This window comes from Mesoplodon bidens, assembly GCF_964165515.1.
Source record: "Mesoplodon bidens genome assembly, chromosome: 7".
Taxonomy (NCBI): Eukaryota; Metazoa; Chordata; class Mammalia; order Artiodactyla; family Ziphiidae; genus Mesoplodon; species Mesoplodon bidens.
In genome coordinates this window covers 29956371-29976353 of record NC_138164.1, presented here as the reverse complement: position 1 = coordinate 29976353, position 19983 = coordinate 29956371, and the positions used below count along the sequence as shown (strand labels likewise).

The 19983-nt window shown below is 39.8% G+C and overlaps 2 protein-coding genes and 1 long non-coding RNA gene across 4 annotated transcripts in view; 1 reads left to right on the top strand and 2 right to left on the bottom strand.

The window, feature by feature from the left end:
* LOC308619776 overlaps window positions 1-19983 on the top strand; it is a 279938-nt gene that overhangs the window by 121781 nt on the left and 138174 nt on the right. The gene's annotated exons all lie outside the window — the stretch shown is intronic.
* The window catches only part of MMP20 (matrix metallopeptidase 20), a gene marked incomplete at both ends in the record, with an annotated part of 47019 nt that overhangs the window by 16179 nt on the left and 10857 nt on the right, over window positions 1-19983 (bottom strand). Inside the window, 3 exons of the mRNA XM_081238900.1 lie at window positions 14513-14654; window positions 16921-17082; window positions 17879-18004. Of these exons, the coding sequence (XP_081095026.1) occupies window positions 14513-14654; window positions 16921-17082; window positions 17879-18004 (430 nt within the window). The remainder of the gene's footprint in view (window positions 1-14512; window positions 14655-16920; window positions 17083-17878; window positions 18005-19983) is intronic.
* On the bottom strand, window positions 1169-2884 carry LOC308620192 (heterogeneous nuclear ribonucleoprotein K-like). The gene is given in 2 exon segments (XM_081239581.1): window positions 1169-2021; window positions 2023-2884. Coding segments are annotated over 2 exon segments (1380 nt in total). The 5' UTR covers window positions 2760-2884; the 3' UTR covers window positions 1169-1378.

The window sequence follows — 19983 nt, the reverse complement described above, 5'->3', positions numbered from 1 at the left end:
CCTGTAAAAACAGCAAAAACATTGACAATTATAAATGATGTTGCCTATGTACTTATCTATTGAAAATGTTTATATCTTTGGGCCTAATGGCTACTTCAGAGAAACTCTGGTACACACACATTAACTGAAGATTTATCAACTCAACCACCCATCTATCCACTATTATTTACATAAAATTGTGGGAGTATACAAGAGGGTACTGGGCTGAAACCTTCAGTGTAAATGAAGTCCACTTTGAATTTTGGAGATGAAAATCATTCTTATAAAATACAAATAGTTTACTTGACTCCACAGAAGCTAGAATCAACACATAAAATTATTTGCAGACAGGGAAATTGTAATAAAGTTCTGACATTTAATTTTCCATGTAGTAAGTTTAGGCACTCCTCAAATCTTATGTTGAGTTTCAGTTAATTTAACAAATATTTATGGAGCACCTATCAGCAGGCACTGAGGTAGACATCAAGGATGAAACACTGAACAAGACTCAGGCTCTGCCCTCAAGAAGCTATAATCTAGTAGTAGAGGCAGATAAGTGATTAGACAATTATAATTCAGAGCAATTCGTGCAATGAAGAGTCAAGCTCATGACGCTCTGAGAACATAGAGTGTATCCCACAGGAGGGATGTGTCATTCCGTTGAGGGGGGGCTGGCGAAGCCATCCAGGTGAGGCACTTTAAGCTGATGACAAAATCTAAAGGAGAGCTGTATTGAGAGAGAAATACTTGATGTTCCTAAGCAACATCAAGAGGCAAAAGGAAAAGCACATCATGTTTTAGAAGGCTGTAAGCTGGAGTTGCAATTCCAATGCTGACCGGTATCTTCAAGCCTGTTTCATAATCTCTCTTTTTTCTTTTTTTTTTAGGTTCACTAAATTTATTTTAAAAATCATAAAATGTTTCTTACAAAAGGGTATTACATTCTGCACACTGCTCTGAATAGATGCCAGGGACATATGGACTATTGTTACTTTTCCTCCCTGTCCCCCCTCCCCACCCCCTGCCCAAATGTTACAGTGACCACAAAGCAAAGTGTTCACAATAATTACATGGGGGGATTTTTTTTAAACCACCAACAATGAACAAAAATTAATATTCACTCACTCTGCTGCTGTTTCAAAATGTCAATGTTAGTTTCTGCACACCCTCCCCCACCCCCACCCCTGTTTGTAAGGAACTAAAACATTACATCTGGTGAACAGCAAAGATTTCACTGCATCTCAACTGCAGAACACCTATGAAGCAGAGGAATGTTGGCTTTTTAAACAGAAGCAGATTAAAAAAAAAAAGATGCAGGACTCCTTCAGTTCTTCACTAGTCTTAGATAAACTTTCCAGAATACTGCTTCGCACTATAAAAAAGAAAAAAAAATCTTGCATTAGAATCCTTCAGCATCTGTATACTGCTTCACACTGTCCTGCAGCAAATATTGTGCATTCTGTATCTGGTCCTGTGTTCCTATAATGGTAATGATCTGATCTTTGGACCCTTCTAAAGGCTCATCAATTTTGATCGAAGCTCCTGACTCATGACGGATTTGTTTAATCCACTTACCAATTTTGCCAATAATAGAGCCAGCTATATCTTTGGGAATAGTTACTTGTGTAGTAATAATAGGTCCACCAAGAGCACCATATGAGCCACGACCCCCTGCATAGGAATAATCATATGCAGAGCCACCCTGTGGTTCATAAGTCATCTGCCACTCTGATGGGCTCCATGTATCTATTGCAGAGCCCCAGGTTTCATCAGCACTGAAACCAACCATGCCATCATAACGGTCTCCAGGTCTTCCTCTTCTGTCATAGGCCATTAGATCTCCTCCTCTAGGTGGTGGTGGAGGAAGAGGAAGATTCCGAGCTCTGCCACCACCCGGGCCCCCTCGTCCAGGATTAGGTCCTCGACGAGGGCTCCTATCATCATAATCTCTTCTGGATGGAGGCATGGGACACCCACCCCGACCAGGAGGAATTCTGTCAAAACCACCTCTTCCCCACATGGGAAATCCCACGGGACATCCGGCGGTCATTGAACATCACTGTAAAACCACCATAATCATAGGTTTCATCGTAAAAATTGGGATCATAAGGCTGATCATGTCCTTCGATGGGAGACTCTGATATAAGATCAAGGATGATCTTTATGCACTCTACAACCCTATCAGGTTTTCCTCCAATAAGAATGACTCTGTCAGTGGATTGAGGACAACATTCCTGGAAAAGCTTGATTGTTGTCTGAGTGTTCTCTCGAAGTTCTTTGATTTTAGCACCTTTGACTCCAATAATTTCTCCAGCCAGACTCTGATGAATCAACAGTCTCAACTCACAGTCAAAGTCACTTCCTTTATAGTGTTGGTAATTTAAGCATTCCACAGCATCAGATTCAAGTGGGAGCTGGCTGGTTGCAGTGGGTGATGGCAACTGCAGGCCCTCTTCCAAGGTAGGGATGATTTTCTTCAGAATTTTTCCAATTGTTTCAATATCAGCACTGATACTCAATATGTGCTCGGGGCCACTGCTGTCTGGGACTGAAACACTGGCATTGTAGTCTGTACAGAGAGCCTTGATATTCCTGCCTCCTTTTCCAATCACTGCCCTAGCATTCTTGCTCTGAAGCAGAATGCGTAATTCAACCATCTCATCAGTGCTTCTAGATCTTTTAAAAGCTTGTTCCTCTTCCATATCTTCAGCAGGGCGTTTACCAAATTTGCCATTGGTTTTGGTGTTGGGAAAGGTTTCCTCTGGCTGCTCAGTTTCCATTTTCTTATATTAAAGAGAGGCACCAATCTATTATTAAATATATCCTTGCAGGGCAGAACTGAAGTGTTCTGGGCAGGACCAACTGACACCCTAGTGCTGCAGTAGCCAGGCAAGGCTACCGTCCCTATGCCACTGTGCCTCTTCATCCCTGTTTCATAATCTTGTAAATGCAAATAATGACTGACCTATCTCCTGAGATCCTTATGAGGATCAATTGAGATAAAGCATATGAAAGTACATTATAAACTGTAAAGTGCCACTTGGCTGGATATTGTCCATTTTTAAAATTATTATTTGGGCATCTACCATAGACAATACTCAGTGTGGCAGGAGGCCATTGAGGGTACACTTCCTCTCCCCAAGCTCTACACATCACAGCCTTATCTAGACCATATGTATTAACAGATGGAAAACTGAGACCCAGAAAAGCTGATGGGCCCAAATGTCAGCAGTGGTTAGGGGCAAACAGAGCCAATTAGACTCCAGCTATGTTGATTTTCATCACATGCCCTAACTAATCTACTTGCTCCTTCTCAGTCTGTGACCTCCGGTTTTTCTCTGTTTATAACTTGACCCCTTACCCAATGAGACCTAGCCTTTGCTAGGTCTAAGAAACCTTAGTTAAAACACTTATGACATATTATAATGTATACACTGTATGTATAAGGTAAAACACTACCTATATGTGATACTTGTGTAAAGTATCACAAATTCCAAAAGAATCTGTACTCATGAAAAATTTCAGTACATTAATGAAGTAAAATTATGTCTGCTGGGTAATAAAGCAATAGAACACATATTCAGAGGATTTACAAACTTAGAGCTATAGATTATAATAATAAATTAATAATTTAATAATTTAAAATTTTAATTAATAAATTAAAATTGACAAAAAATGTATAGCAAGTAACCTCCTAATACAGCTGTAAATGGATTTAAGATAAGCAAAATGAAAATCTATAAAACTGTTGGAAAGGAACAGCTGAAGGGGGATGTAAAAAGGTATTCTATGCAAATGGAAATCAAAAGAAAGCTGGAGTAGCAATACTCATATGAGAAAAAATAGACTTTAAAATAAAGACTGTTACAAGAGACAAAGAAGACACTATGTAATGATCAAGGGATCAATCCAAGAAGAAGATATAACAATTGTAAATATATATGAACCCAACATGGGAGCACCTCAATATATAAGGCAAATGTTAACAGACATAAAAGGAGAAATTGACAATAACACAATAATAGTGGGGGACTTTAATGCCCCACTTACGTCAATGGACAGATCATCCAGACAGAAACCCATGATGAAACACAGGCCTTAAATGACACATTAATGACAGATTAACTTAATTGATATTTATAGAGCATTCTATCCAAAAGCATCAAAATACACATTCTTTTCCAGTGCACATGGAACATTCTCCAGAACATATCACATGCTGGGCCACAAAGCAAACCTCAGTAAATTTAAGAAAATTGAAATCATATCAAGCATCTTTTCCTACCACAATGCTATGAGATTAGAAATCAACTAAAAAAACACAAACACGTGGAGGCTAAACAATATGCTACTAAACAACCAATGGATCACTGAAGAAATCAAAGAGGAAATCAAAAAATACCTAGAGACAAATGAAAATGAAAACATGATTATCCAAACCCTGTGGGACTCAGCAAAAGCAGTTCTAAGAGGGAGGTTTATAGTGATACAAGCTTACCTCAGGAAATGAGAAAAATCTCAAATAAACAACCTAAACTTATACCTAAAGCAACTATAGAAAGAAGAACAAACAAAGCCCAAAGTTAGTAGAAGGAAAGAAATTATAAAGATCAGAGCAGAAATAAATGAAATAGGAAGAAAACAATAGCAAAGATCAATGAAACTAAAATCTTTTTGAAAAGATAAACAAAATTGATAACCCTTTAGCCAGACTCATCAAGAAAAAAAAGGGAGAGGGCCCAGATGAATAAAATTAGAAATGAAAAAGGAGATGTTACAACTGACACCACAGAAATACAAATGATCACAGATCAATCACAAGTACTGAAATTGAATCTGTGATTTAAAAACTCTCAACAAATAGAAGTCCAGGGTCACAGGTGAATGACTTCACAGGTGAATTCTACCAAACATTTAGAGAAGAGTTAACACCTATCCTGAAACTATTCCAAATAATTGCAGAGGAAGGAACACTTCTGAACTCATTCTATGAGGCCACAATCACCCTGATACCAAAATGAGTAAAAGATACCACACAAAAAAGAAAATTATAGACCCATATCATTGATTAACATAGATGCAAAAATCCTTTTGCACAGCAAAGAAAAGCTTTTGCACAGCAAAGAAAACCCTAAACAAAATGAAAAGACAACCTACAGAATGGGAGAAAATATTTGCAAGTGATGTGACCGACAAGGGATTAGCCTCCAAAATATACAAGTATTTCAATATTAAAAAAACAACCCAATCAAAAAATGGGCAGAAGATCTAAATAGACATTTCTCCAAAGAAGACATATAGATGGCCAAAAGACACATGAAAAGATGCTCAACTTTGCTAATAATTAGAGAAATGTAAATCAAAACTACAATGTGGTATCACCTCACACTGGTCAGAATGGCCATCATCAAAAAGTCTACAAATAATAAATGCTGGAGAAGGTTTTGAGAAAAGGAACCCTCCTACTCTGCTGGTGGGAATATAAACTGGTACAGCCACTATGGAGAATAGTATGGAGGTTCCTTAAAATACTAAAAATAGAGCTACGTGTGATCCTGCAATCCCACTCCTGGGCATATATCTGGAGAAATCCATGATTTGAAATGATACATGCACCCAGTGTTCACTGCAGCACCATTTTCAAAAGCCAAGACACTGAAGCAGTGTAAATGTCAATGGACAGATGAATGTATAAAGAAGATGTTGTATATATATACAATGGAATATTACCCAGCCATAAAAAAGAATGAAATAATGCCATTTGCAGCAACATGGATGAACCCAGAGATTATCACACTAAGTGAAGTAAGCCAGATGGATAAAGACAAATATCATATGATATCATTTATATGTGGAATCTAAAAAAAATGATACAAATGAACTTATATACAAAATAGAAATAGACCCACAGACACAGAAAACAAACTCATGGTTATCAAAGGGGAAGGTGAGGAGGGATAAATTAAAGAGTTTTAGATTAACATATACACACTACTATATATAAAACAGATAACCAACAAGGACCTACTGTATAGCACAGGGAGCTATACTCAAATTTTTGTAATAACCTATAAGAGAAAAGAATCTGAAAAATAATAGATATACATGTGTGTATAACTGAATCACATGCTGTACACCTGAAACTAATACAACATTGTAAATCAACTATACATCAATTGAAAAAAAACAGCTGCAGGATGTATTGGAACTGGTAATGAAAATAAACAGATCATATCAACAGTCTGTAACCTGCTCTTTGATAAGGAGGGAAAAACAATGGAGTTTATTGATATTATAGACCTGCTGATAAATATTTAACTGCACTGGTTATCTTTGTGTAGCCAGGAGCCACTGCTGTGCCTGGCAGATAGGGCTCAATAAATATCTGTTGGCTAGATAAATGGGTGTCAGAGGGTTGTGTGGAACTCATCTAATCATCAGTTTTCATATTCTCGGAAATTTTCATTCTCTTTTACTAAACAACAGCAATTAAATCATCAAGTTTGAGATGAAGTCACTGGTAACATTCTTGAACCTCTTTGCCAGTCCTGTGACCTCCTTGGGGCAAGGTCATGTATTATTCATCTATGTATTCTCAGGCTTAGCAAGTGCCTGGCACATCTGGGACTTGATTCATATTTGTTGAACTTTTCTTTTTTTGTTTTACCTCACTGTCTTCACTCCCCATCTGCCTAAACATCCCCTGTCTTTCATTTTCAGGAGAGACATTCACCTCTTCTTTGCCGACTGTCAAGGTAATCCAGCTGGGGCTGATGGGTGCTTTCATTTTCTACTGTCTTCACCCCTTACTCTCCTTGACTCTCTTCTTCTCTGTCACCCTGTTCCCTAGTTTCAGGGGAATAGGTGTCTTTCTTCTTTTTATCATTTTGATGCTCTCAGTTGAACTGATGCTTCTCTCCCCTGAGACTGGACACTGTGGTACAGTGAAAGAAGAAAGGGGTGCTGGAGACCTTGTTTTATTATTGGATGTGTGACCTTGTATGGGTCACTTAATTTTTCTCGGAGTCAGTTTCTTTCTGTCAAATAAGAATGATAATAATAATAAACCTGTGCTAATATTTCAAAGGATCAATTGAGACAATGCATATTAAAGCATTTTATAAACTCTGGACTACTCTTACAATTATTTGTAAATACTTTAAAGAGACATGTTTTTACTGTACAAATTTATTAATTATGTAAAACTTAGAGTTTATCAGTAGAGCTAAGTTTCCTTCTAAATTTGTCTCGCTGATATAAAATTTTGTCACTGGAAAATTTGAAGTACAGATAGTCACATCATTGGCCAAGAAGCCATTCATTTGAGGGTAGCTCACTAACCAGGGCTGTTTATATCAGGATGTTTCAGAGGCCAAAAATCAGGCATGCATCATCCATCTCACTGAACCCAAGAGAAACAGAGCTTATAAAATTAAAAACCCACATGTAGACAGTGGTTAAAATAGCCAAAGCTGTGCACAGTGTCCTTAACTTAAGTGTTTATATCCATCTGAGGAGCCTACAGAGATCCATATTTATAAGCCGTAACCTGTGAAGATGTAAAGAACCTCGTCCTTAGTCAGAAGGAGGGTGTTCAGAAGAAATGGCAATGAATCAATAATCTTAGTACACCTTCTGCCTCTTTGTCTGAATTTGTAGTACATAACAGAGAATCAGTCTAAGTAAACACAATGCCTGTGTTGACTTTCAGTGATGCAACCTTATAGCCAGAAAAGAAAGATCCCCAGGGAGACTGAAGGAGGAAGACTTCCTCTTTAGTTGTGCAGGCTTTCCTTAAGCCCACGGAACCCTGGGAAATGCTAGGTTCCAATGGTGCCATCTAATAACAGAGGTTACTGATTTTATTGTCCCTCCTTCCCAAAGTGCTTTGCGTTTCTTTTTCTTCATTGGCTCCTTTTCATGTCTTCAAATGCGCCCAGGTATTTGTCATCTTGAAAAAAATCCTCATTTGACCCTGCTGCCTCTTCCAGCTATTATCTTAACTCTTTGTTATTAACAAGCTTCTCAAATGAATGACCTACATCTACCATTACCCTTTGTTCCACACCATTTGCCTTTTCACTCCTCAGGATCTGGGTTCATTCCTTACTACGCCGCTGAAACTACATCCCTTCATCATCCTGGCCAGTCAGTCCTGTTCTTCAGTCCTCAGTCTGGTGACTTCAGCAACATTGTCCACTATTGATCACTTATAAAAAAGATAATTCTCTTTTCCCTGGTTTATCTGGGGCTCCATTATAGGGATTCTGTCTCTGAAGTCAAGTAGACCTAGGTTAAAAATTCTAGCTGGGAAAAAGAACAGTGTGGATTAAATGAGCAGATGTCTATAAAATGCTTAGCAGAACACACAGCACATTGTAAATGATCATAAAATGTCAGCTATTGTTATTATAATTATTAGAGTTTATTTTCAAATCTTTTAGTGTCTCCTCCATGTGGGAGATTCTATAACCTATGAAGTCTCCAACTGTGACCTCTCCCCTGAGCACTGGCTTATTTCTATAAAACCCCACTAGAATTGTCATCACCTTAAATTCGACACACCTAAAATTGAGTTTTTCTTCATTTGTCCCGTAAGTCTTTTGGATTTTCCTATCTGTGTGGGCCATGCTGCTTCCTTTTCCGTTGTTCTCACCAAATCGGTGTCCAAGTCCTGCTGGTGACTCCTTCAGGATGCCTCTTACATTCGCCCTTCTCTTCAGTCCCTACTTGCATGACCCTTAACCATATTTTTCTTTCCATTCGAATCTACTATACATAACGTCTTTCAAATGTGACAATTAGTGATTGACAGATGTTTTTAAATAAAGAATCCTATTTTAAGAATAAAACAGAATGTGGAGAAGCCTAGCAAACATTTTTGGGAAACCTGGATAGTCTAGAACCTCCTCCTTCTTTACCCTGCAGGTCAGGTGAAGGTTGTGGCTCTTTACCCAACCCGCAGGCCAAGGGCCCAGGAGCACAGGAGCCGCCCCAAAGTGCTTTTCCTACTCGCTCCAAATGCATTCCAGTCAAAAAGCATTCATTCATTCAAGTCAAAATTTAGCATTCTCTTTGTAGTTCCATTGCACAGTCAGAGGTTATCTATGTGCGTGATAGGATAGACTCAGCATCATGAGTCAGCAGACCCGGGTTGCAGTGGAGGGTCTGCTGGGCTGAGAGACCCGGGCCTAGCTTTCTTATCTCCAAAGTGAAGGATTAGGATATGATCAACCTTTATGCTTATTCCATATGTAAAATGCTATTATTCTTCTAAGGTCTATAGCTGATGGTGATATTTCTGATTTTATCATTAAATTATATCATGTAAAACCCATAATAATCAGAGAGATGCAAATATCATTTGGGTATGACTGGAGTTCCAGTCACCACGAGGAAATCTGGGATAACTTTAATATTTTGTCATCTATTACAAAGAGAAGTCTATATGAATTATATATATCTATATATATATGAAAGTCATATATACTTATGACTTTCAACTTATTATAGCTGAAGTTTATTTCTCTTCAAACAGAACATTTGAATGTACCAGTGTACCTTTATACACTGCAACAATCTCACGGTGACTTTAAAAGGCACTGCATTCCATCTTGCTTTGGAAACAAACTGTGTGGTTATTACATCCACAGCCTGAAATGTCTCATCAACAGGTTATTGTTGGTGATGGGGAATTCCAGGCTGGCAGGTGGGAGAGAACAGACTGGGAACTCTTTCATCATGGCCCCCAGGTTGCCATGATGACTGTGGCTTGAAAGAATTCTTTGTTCTTTGTCCAGGCTTAGCAAGCACTTGGGGACTTTTGGTGAGAGCTGGTAGGAGATCAGAGCCATGGGATTCTAGCTCTGGACAGCACCTTAGGAGGTGGTTAAGGCAGGGAGTATAGGAGCATGGGCTCTGGCAGAGGACAGTGTGGGTGTGGGCCCCAGCTCCACCCCTCACTAGCGATGTGAGCTTGAACCAGTTATCTTTTCTATGTCTCATAAAAAAGGAATAATAATCCATACCTCACAGGGGTGTTGTAAGGAGTTGATAACAAAGAGCTTAGCATAGTAAGTACTGGACACACTGAAGTCGCTATGAATATCAGACAACACCTCATTTTAAAGAGGAGAAAGAGAGGTTCAAAGTCCCAAGTTGGGTCAGTGGCAATTCCCGTGTTGAAAGGGTACCACTGCTGGCTCCTTCTAACTCCTCTTAGACCTTTGGTATTACCTGCCCTACCACAATAGCTCATCAGATCAGAAATGGGAGAAGATGACACGGTGATGGCTGAGCAGATACAAGTTTGCTTTCTTTAATCCCTTCCCTAACCACTCCTTTCTAAATGTCCCTTATATCTATGCCTCCCTTTCTATTCTGTTACCACCCTCAGTATTTACAGTCAAGATTTTGTCAAAGGATGTATTATCTTCACTTAGTTATGGCAATTTTTGAATGCTCAGTTTGATAAACAGAAGGTTAAAAAATTTTCTTTTGTGGGCTTCCGTGGTGGCGCAGTGGTTGGGAGTCCGCCTGCCGATGCAGGGGACGCGGGTTCGTGCCCCGGTCTGGGAGGGTCCCGCGTGCCGCGGGGCGGCTGGGCCCGTGGGCCATGGCCGCTGGGCCTGCGCGTCCGGAGCCTGTGCTCCGCAATGGGAGAGGCCACTGCAGTGAGAGGCCCCTGTACCGCAAAAAAAAAAAAAAAAAAAAAAAAAAAAAAAAAAAAAAAAATTTTCTTTTGCTTTTTTAAGAAAACAATTATAATTGCATGAAAGGGCATAATATCTTTGACTGCACTGTCTCCTTTGCCTCTATCACAAACATTGATATTACCAAAAGAGTAAGCCGTGTGCTGCACTGGGGCACAAGTGCTACATGCACTTGTATGGGCAGCAGAGTCTGACAAGGTTATCCCTCAGATGAAGCTTATGTCACCTTGCACGGTGTCCAGGCTTCCTACTCTGCGCCTTGCCTATCACTCCTGGGTCAATGTTTACCGATTCCCCTTTGGTTTACTTTTTGGTTATAAACAATAAAAATAAAGTAAATAAGCAATAAGGCTTAATAAAAAAGATAATAATTAAAAATACCTCAGGTTGTTTCTTATCCCTAATCTGTTGTACATGTTTTTTGATTTCCACTCCTAAATATAGTAATTGCCTTTTACTGAGTGCTTACTACGTGTCTGGCACATTACTTGCCCAGTGTCACCTGATCAGTAAGAAGCATGGCCAGATTTAAACCAACTTAGTCTAAGTCTAAAGCCTGAGTTCCTGGGCTTTCCTCTCATTTGCCTTTGAAAATCAGATGCCCATTCATTATTGAAGCTGTTCCTAATTTTTAAAAATCAGAAACAATCCAGATGTTCATTAATTTGGGATTGGTTAAATAAGTTAGGACAGATCTATATATTAGGATAATATATACATACATAAAATAAAGATGAAAATTAAAATTCATTGAAAAATGAGAGATTATTGAGTGAAAAAATGTACAAATCAGCACATCCAGCACATTACAAAATCCCACTTTTGTGGACATCCGTCTCCCTCTCATATTTACAATAAATCTCTACCCAGAGAAAAAGTCTGGATGGACATCCAATAACATGTTTAACAATGTGATTACTCTGTGTTATTAGCTGAATGTTTGTGTCTCCCCATAATTCATCCCAACCCCCAATGTGATGGTGTGATGGTATTTGGATGGTACCAGTGGGAGGTAATTAGGGCTTGATGAGGTCATGAGGGTGGGGCTGATGGGATTAGTGCTTTTATAAAAAAGACGCCAGAGCATTTTCTCTCTGTCTAAATGTGCACATGAGCACACAGCGAGAAGGCAGCACTTTTTGAATGTCCCTCTCCCTCATCTAACCCTGAAGTGTACAAAAGCAAGGGGACTATTGATCCATCTTTATAGCTCCAGTCACTACAACAGTTTTTAACACTCTGTATGAGCTCAACGACCACTTCAACAATGAAGAACAAAGGATAAAAAATAATGTCACACATGCATATGCCTGAGCCATCTCTGCCTATTCTGATGTGGTTGAATTCAGTCCCCAGTAAGGGGAGGAGTGGAGGTGAGAGTTGGGATGTTTCTCTTGTTGTCCAAGGAGAGAAGTAATTATGCTCCCTGAGAAACCACAGGACGAGGAAACAAGGAACAAGTTAACTTAAACTCATGAGATTTCCAACAAATCTTCATGCTTAACCTTGGTCATTATCTGCTTCTACTAATGGGGCTTCCAGCTTGGCCTCGCCCACGACTTCCCTCAGCCCCAGGAAGCCCAGCAACGGCCTCAGCATCATTCAAGCACAAGAGTTGAAACAGGTGTCTTTTTACTAATTTGCTTTTACCATTGATAGAAAATAATAAAACTATTCAAAACACTGACACTCTGTCTAGGTGCTATCACCACACTAACTATTCACAGCAAAATGACATTAAGCAGACTGTTGTCTTCTCTACTTTAAGCCAGTTAGGCCTAATAGTTACCATTGGTATTACCCAACCATACTTAGCATCCTTCACATCTGCACACGTGTATTTTTAAATTCCATGTTATTTATATGCTCTGGATCTATTATTCATAACTTAATGAACGAGACACTTGAAAAATAGGCAGCTTATTTAGAGCTTTACCCTTTACTTCAACCTCACTTATTATCAGAAGCCTAGATCTCACAGGTAGGCCTTTCCTTACAGGCTTTTACTCCAAAGCCTTAATTATCAAACTGCTAACACACTGTATACCAATGCCTGGGCCCTATTATTTACTCTCGTTGCTACTTCCCTAGCAGTTGCCTATAGCGTTCAAATTATTTTCTTCACCTGTCTAGCACAACCTCATTTTTCAACACTAATTCTAATGAATGAAAATAATCCTCTCCTAACAGATTCTATTAAACATCTTTCAATCAGAAGCATTTTCACTAGATTTTTTACTTCCAACAAGATTACCCCAACAACTATGCCCTGCGACCTAAAATGAGCAGCTCTCCCTGTAGCTGTTTCAGGTTTTATTCTAGTACTTGAACTTAACTGTGTAACACAAAACCTAAAATTTAATTCCCCTTTGCACCTGTATAAATTTTCCAACCTCTTCAGGTTTTTTCCGATTATTACTCACTGCCTGTCACCATTCATCAACACTTCAGCAAGCCAAAAAGCTAGCATCATTAATATTACATTTAATTTTGCTAGAAAACTTTATTCAAAAAACTTCTTATCTTCAGATAAAAACTTCCACATTGGGACTTCCCTGGTGGTGCAGTGGTTAAGACTCTGTGCTCACAATGCAGGGGGTCCGGATTCGATTCCTGGTCAGGGAACTAGATCCCATATGCAGGCCGCAGCTAAGAGTTTGCATGGCACAACTAAGGAGCTGGCAAGCTGCAACTAAGGAGCCCGCCTGCCGTAACTGAGACCCGGCACAACCAAATAGATAAATAAATATTAAAAAAAAATTTCCACATCAATTTCAAACCAAAAACGTTTAATTTTCCTCTTTTTCCTTATTACACTAATGTTAGACTTACTTATTTTAATTTTGATGAATAATCTCCATAACAATAAAAATACTAAAAAATAAAGATCAACCACCTACCACCACTAATCATAGCTGTATCTGATACTATAGCTACTCCTATAGCTCCTACAGTATCTTCACTAAAAACCCAGGATCTCTAGTATCATAAATTACTCAGTCTCCTGTGCTATTAAAGTTAAATACCAATGCTATCTCATCATTCTTTACAACTCACAGAACTACTGAAACTTCTATTAGTAAGCCCAAAAGAAACATTCCTAAAACAACAGTAATAGAAACTCAAACCTCAGGGTATTCTTGAGTAACTAAAGCTGTAGTATAACAAAACCCCACCAATATTCCCTTTTTCTCTGTGCTTTCTGACAGCTGATAGTTGAAAAGTCAGGAGGGCTTGAGAAAGAGGGGTTTAGGAAGAATACTAACTTTAGAACCATCCACCCATCTATCTATCCACCTGACTATCCATCCATCCATCCATGAATCCATGCATTCTTGCGACAACCTCTCTGTCCATCTTTCCGTCTATCCAACCCCCATTAACAAATATTTATTGAGAATATACTATGTGCTCTCGCTAGGGATACAGTGGTGAACAAAACAGACATCAGATAAATCAGGGCTGGTGTCATAACTCAGCCACTTAATACAACTGTGTTACCTTGTGAAGTTACATATTCTCCTGAGCTTCTGTCTTCATCTGTAAATTTGGGATTCTAACTCTGCTTCACAGTGAAAAAGATGAGAAGAAACACTGTACTCATACCGAAAACAGTACAGTGGCAAGAGCATAGTAGGTGCTCTTTGGGTTTTGGCAGTTCCATATCTCCCCAAAGACTCCTGCCTCCCACCCAGATGCCACACAGGACAGCACTTCTGCATGATCGCCACCCATAGCAGCAGCAAGGTCCTCTAGAGTGACGTGTGTCTGCATACAGAGCTGAAGCCTGATAAGAGTTGGTGGCGTGTCTTAATGCTTACCGGTCCCTGAAGAACAGGAGCTCCTTTCCCAGCATTGTGACAGCATCAAAGGCTGAGCTGGAGTCACAGAGGTCGGGGATAGAAGGATTATGAGGGGGGCTGTGGGGCACAGCGGGCTTCCCTGGGAATGTCTTCCGAGGTCCTAGGATTCAAAGCAACTTGGTCAAAATGGTACCAGGAATGTAGAGTCTGTGCACTTCTGCTCCAGGGACCCGCTTTCACTGTATATGACAAAGTAATAAGGAGCATGGCTGTCGATGACAGGCAGACCTGGGTTTGAATCCCGGCTTCATTAGTTGCTGAATTGTGTGATACAGGTGAACTTCTCTAAGCCTCCGTTTCCTCATAGTAAAGTGGGGCAATAATGGTACCTACCTCAGAAGGTTTTTGTGAGAATTAAATAATGCCTAAAATGCACTTAGTGCAGTGCTGGGCATATAATAAAAGTTCCAAAAATGATAACTATTATTTCATTACTATGCATAATTTCTTTGATAGCTGTGGATGTTTCAAATTAGGAATCTATTTTGAAAATTGCCTCTGATTTTCTTCTTTTTGATAATTAAGTACTCTTGTTCTCAGTAAGGTTATAACTTTCTTGTGAGTTTTCTTATTATTTTCAAACAACTTCTGGGTGTCCTTCCCTGTGCACAAGCCTTTTCTTAGGAACCCAGAAGAGACTGAGCAAATTCTTGGGGCACTGAAGTACCTTGGAAGTGTTTGCCATTTAAAGTTATCTTCTGGTGGACACTCTTGGAATGTAGGACTTGCCCTTTGGGAGAGGTGCTGGTGAGTTTTCATCCCCCATTCTGTTCCTGAGCACTGTCTGCCAGCTACAGAAGAGTGAGCTGGAGCTGCCTGAGCCACCGCCCTCTGCAGGTCTCTGTGCTTGATGGAGTCTTGTTGTGACCAGAGCTGAGGATCAGGGAAGGAGTGAGGCACAGGGAAGTGTCCACTAAGAGTGAGAGATGGGTGAGATCAGGGTGGAGAAGGGTCAGCAATGGGGTGAAGATCAGAGGTGGGGTGCAACTTTGGGAAAAGATCAGAAACTGGAAATTGGTCAGATCAGAAGTGTGCTGCCAGGCACTCTACCAAAGATCAGGGTGCTCAGGTGGTCAGGGGTGGCTGATGTGTGTGCTTCTTGGCAATATAAAACCATGTTTCTGCATTTTGTTCACCTGTGTAAACATGGCCATGTCAAAATATATGCTGCAGCTCCTGGCCGAGTAAGAGTGGCCATCAGAATGGTGGTGACTCTCTAGTGCACAAGGACCCATAAAGGGCAGGCACGGATTTGGTGTGGGTTCTTCTTGGTGGCCACAGGAAGTGTTTCACATTGGAGTCCTAGGGCCAAATGTGTTATATGGAGAGATTCACAGTATTTTTTCTTCCTGTCAATCAAGGGGGGAGCAGGACTGGCATATACCCCTCTCTGAAGGGATAGAGCTGGCCGAACACTTTTTGGGATGAAATTTGTCTTTTATGCCTCAGGTAAAATCTGACTGCAGATGTGTGTGCCCATTTCTAACCAGCAGATGGGCTGGCTGGCATGCAGGAAACATGGGTGAGCTGGGCTCTACAGGCCCTTTTCTAGGCTGAGAGGAAGAGGAGGGACCCCTATAACTGAAGCCTGAATAACCAGGCTCTGAGGCTTAAGGAAAAGTCAGTTTCCTAGATTCTTCAGCTTTTATCCATCAAACACAAAAAAAATGTCAAGGTCTAATGCTGTTTCAAGATTTCATCTCATGGATTAACAGATTTTTCTTTCTGTTAAGCAAAATTGGATATAGAGTTCCTAATAATCCTTTATTACCTTTGAAAGAATGTTAACACTTGAGATAATTTTGAATATTTTGGGATAGTTACTGTCTTTGAGCCTCAGCTTTCTCAACTATCGAATGAGGAAAACATTTCACACCCCACAGGCTGATCATGAGGATGGTATGGAGGTGACTCATATGAACATGATTTACAAACTTCAGATTGCCTATATGACTGAATGGTACAGTTATTACCATCATCATTGATATTTTTAGAAAGATAAGGTCACTTATCTGCAAATGGATAAGCACCATATATATGAACTATAAAAAATATCCATCCTCTCCCAATGTCTGACTCCTGATCGACACTCAAAATACACACAAATGATTGTATTTTCTATGGCCATCAAGGGACCAATATGCTCTGGAGGAAAGATGTAAAATTTAATTGTACATCTTACAAAAGAAAGCAATACTCATATCTGGTAAATAAGCTCTTCATAAGAGGGCATAGCTGGGGCTGTAGTTTCTAGCTTAATCTTCACTTATGTAGGTAACTCCTGACAAAGTATACTTTCTTTAAGTTGGAGACCAAATGCCTGTCACTTTCAGGGTTTGTGGTCAAAAAAAGTGTAGTGATTGTACCGTACAGTGCCTGGATCCCTTTCACATCATCCTTGGGAAGGTGGAATCCATAGGGATGCTGATACTTATAAGTTGGGTACATCAGCGCTGATGGGTCTGTGGAATGGGCCAGGCCCAGTGCGTGGCCAAATTCATGAGCAGCAACAGTGAATAAATTGAAACCTAGACAATATGAGAGAGAAAAAGACAGCATCAGCACAAGGTTTTATTTTCAACATTTCCTGTCTTCACAGGAGAATTTATGCCCAAATCACAGTTTATTCATCTTCTTTTCATAACTGGGTTATTCAAAGGTTGGTAGGTTGTCCTGGCACTTAGCTTTGCTGACTTTAGTCCAGTTCTCCCCACCTTGGCTAGGAGGGGCTTGGCGGTGGGAGAAGATGGAAATGTAAATCAGTTCATTTTGTTCATTGTCAATGGTGCTCGGTAGATTGATAAAGAAGGGCCTTAGAGCTAACACTGGCAATAATACCTAGATTTAGGCCACATATGCCTTACTAGTTCCCTGCCTACTCCCTCTTATCCACACAAGTTTCACACTGAAGATTTCCAGATGACATGCATGATGTTCTAGAACTTTTATACCCATCCCCATCGTACTTCTCAGGAAAGTACTGACTCCCCTCAAGTCATTTCTGAATATAGCCTATTTCCAAGTACAAGTAAGAATCAAAAAATATTATGTAGTTGAAGAAAAATTGAGCTGTGTGTTGAGTAGGGGATTGCTGCTTCTTGAGATTATACACTATGAACCAGAGATCAGAAAGGTCTACAGCACATTTGAGGGTGGATCTTTTTCCCTTATGGTGTTCCCTTTTGGATTTTTGGCTTACTTGTTTTTCCTAGCCAGCCCCCCTAGTTAAAGGGTGGCTTGGGACGTTGAACCTCAAGGTTTCATGATGGAAGCTCAGAAGAAGGTACAATATTTTCCAGGTTATGGTGAATTGTGCATATATACCATTCATTCCCATAGTCCACTTCTCAGCATTGTCGAAATGTGTATCTCCTCCCAGGCCTTCTCCAGGTGCAAATGCATGGGCTAGAGTCCCCCGAGGCCCATCGAATGGATAGGAATCCCCATGATCTAAACAAGTGGGGAGAAACACCAACAGGATTTAGTCTTTCTAGCAATTTTTGAAGGGTACCTAATATCACAGTGAGCAGAAAACTTTTTCAGTAGCATTGACACTTCTCATACAAATAGGTTTACTTTTCAATATTCAGTTTTTTATAAGAAGAAGCTCACATGCCAATGAGTAACCTATCCATTAAAAAATAAAAGGGATATTTTGTATTTTAAAGATAGTAAGCATTAAAAATAAAAAATGTTCTTTTGATATTGTATTTGTTGCAATGTCTATTAATTGGCACAAGGCATACTGTAGACTATGACCATGTCACAGATTACAAAAGGAGAAAGAGTGGATGGTCATTCAATCACAACCTCGTCCACTGACTGGACTGTGAACGTGTTGGCAGAGTGCTTTCAATGTATGATTCGGGGTTGGGGGGGAGGGATAAATTAGGAGTTTGGGATTAAATATACACACTAATATATATAAAATATAACCAACAAGGACCTACTGTATAGCACAGGGAACTATACTCAATATTTTGTAATAACCTATAAGCGAAAAGAATCTGAAAAAGAATATATATATATACACACACACACACACACATATATATAACTGAATCACTTTGTTGTACACCTAAAACTAACACAACATTGTAAATCAACTATACTTCAATTAATAAGAAAAACAAAAAACCAAACAAAAATATGATTTGACTAAGACAATTATAGTAAACTGAACAAGTGTGTGCTTTCTGTTTCTAGAGCGCAATATAATTTAAGGAAGTGTCAAAAAAACAAAAAGAAAAAGAAAATTTCTCTGTAATTTTGATATACTTTCATGCATAAAACTCATGAAAGCAGTAAAGGTGTTTATAAAATTACAACTTTCAAAGCTTAATATGCTTTATCTACATTTAATTAAAAGTTCATTACAAATATAATAGGAAAGGAGGAAGAATAAAACGAGGGATATTATAGAAACTACATTTCACAGTTTTTCAGGATTTTCGTGAGGATACCTTGTTTTATTAAAAACCAACAAAACTAATTCTGGTGTGCCATTCCCCGGGTTTCAGTGCAGTGTTGTTTAATCAGATTACATGCCCTGAAGGCCTGGTTAAATGGCAGCACAGTCCCTAGTCAACTCTGTTTTAGGGAACAGAGCACAAGCTTGGAAGATCAAGAGACAGCCAGATGTTAACTCCATCACCTCCAGAGCTGCCCTGAGCCCACTGCCCTGCCAGTTCCACTGGTGGTGGAACAGGATCTGCCGTGGACCAGGCCACACCCAGGGCCACCTCTCAAGGGGTCACACTCAGGACTTACTTGATCTTCTCTCTCCCAGCTTCTAAGCATGCATTTTCCCAGTGACATCAGATTAAAATTAAGATGAGGACTTGAAATAGGACACTTAGAAATGTTATCTGTGGAGGGGAAGAGGCAGTGATACTCACCTTGACTCTGAGGAAACTGAGAGGAGAAAGGAATTACATGGCCTTTCCATCATCTACTACTAGACATGCTTCTCTGAAAAGGGCTCCACTCCTCGCTGGGGGGAGTTGGGGGATGGAGAAGAAGTGGGCAGGTTGGAGGCAGGCCTGGCATCTCCAAAAGATGGTATGCAAGTGTGGACAAGACGGCAATGCCAGTCACTCTCTTAAATATTGCTGCACGGGAAAGATGTCAGGGCTCCTGTGAAATTAATCCTCAGTGAGGATTCAAGGTGGGAAATCCTTGGCTAATATGGGAGGGAGTATATGGCGATGGGCATCATCATGGGAATGGGATGAGGACAGATGACCTCCTAGCCAATGGGAAAGCTAAATCTGACATTTGTCCCTGATGGGGCAATACCACTATGAAAGCTGATTATGCTGAGTCCATTCTGCAGCTCAGTCTAATGATGACAAGAAATGCTGAGAACTCCTCTGGTATATTCTGGCCAGATGAAGACTGTGACTTTGCCATGATCTTGGCCTCTGCTC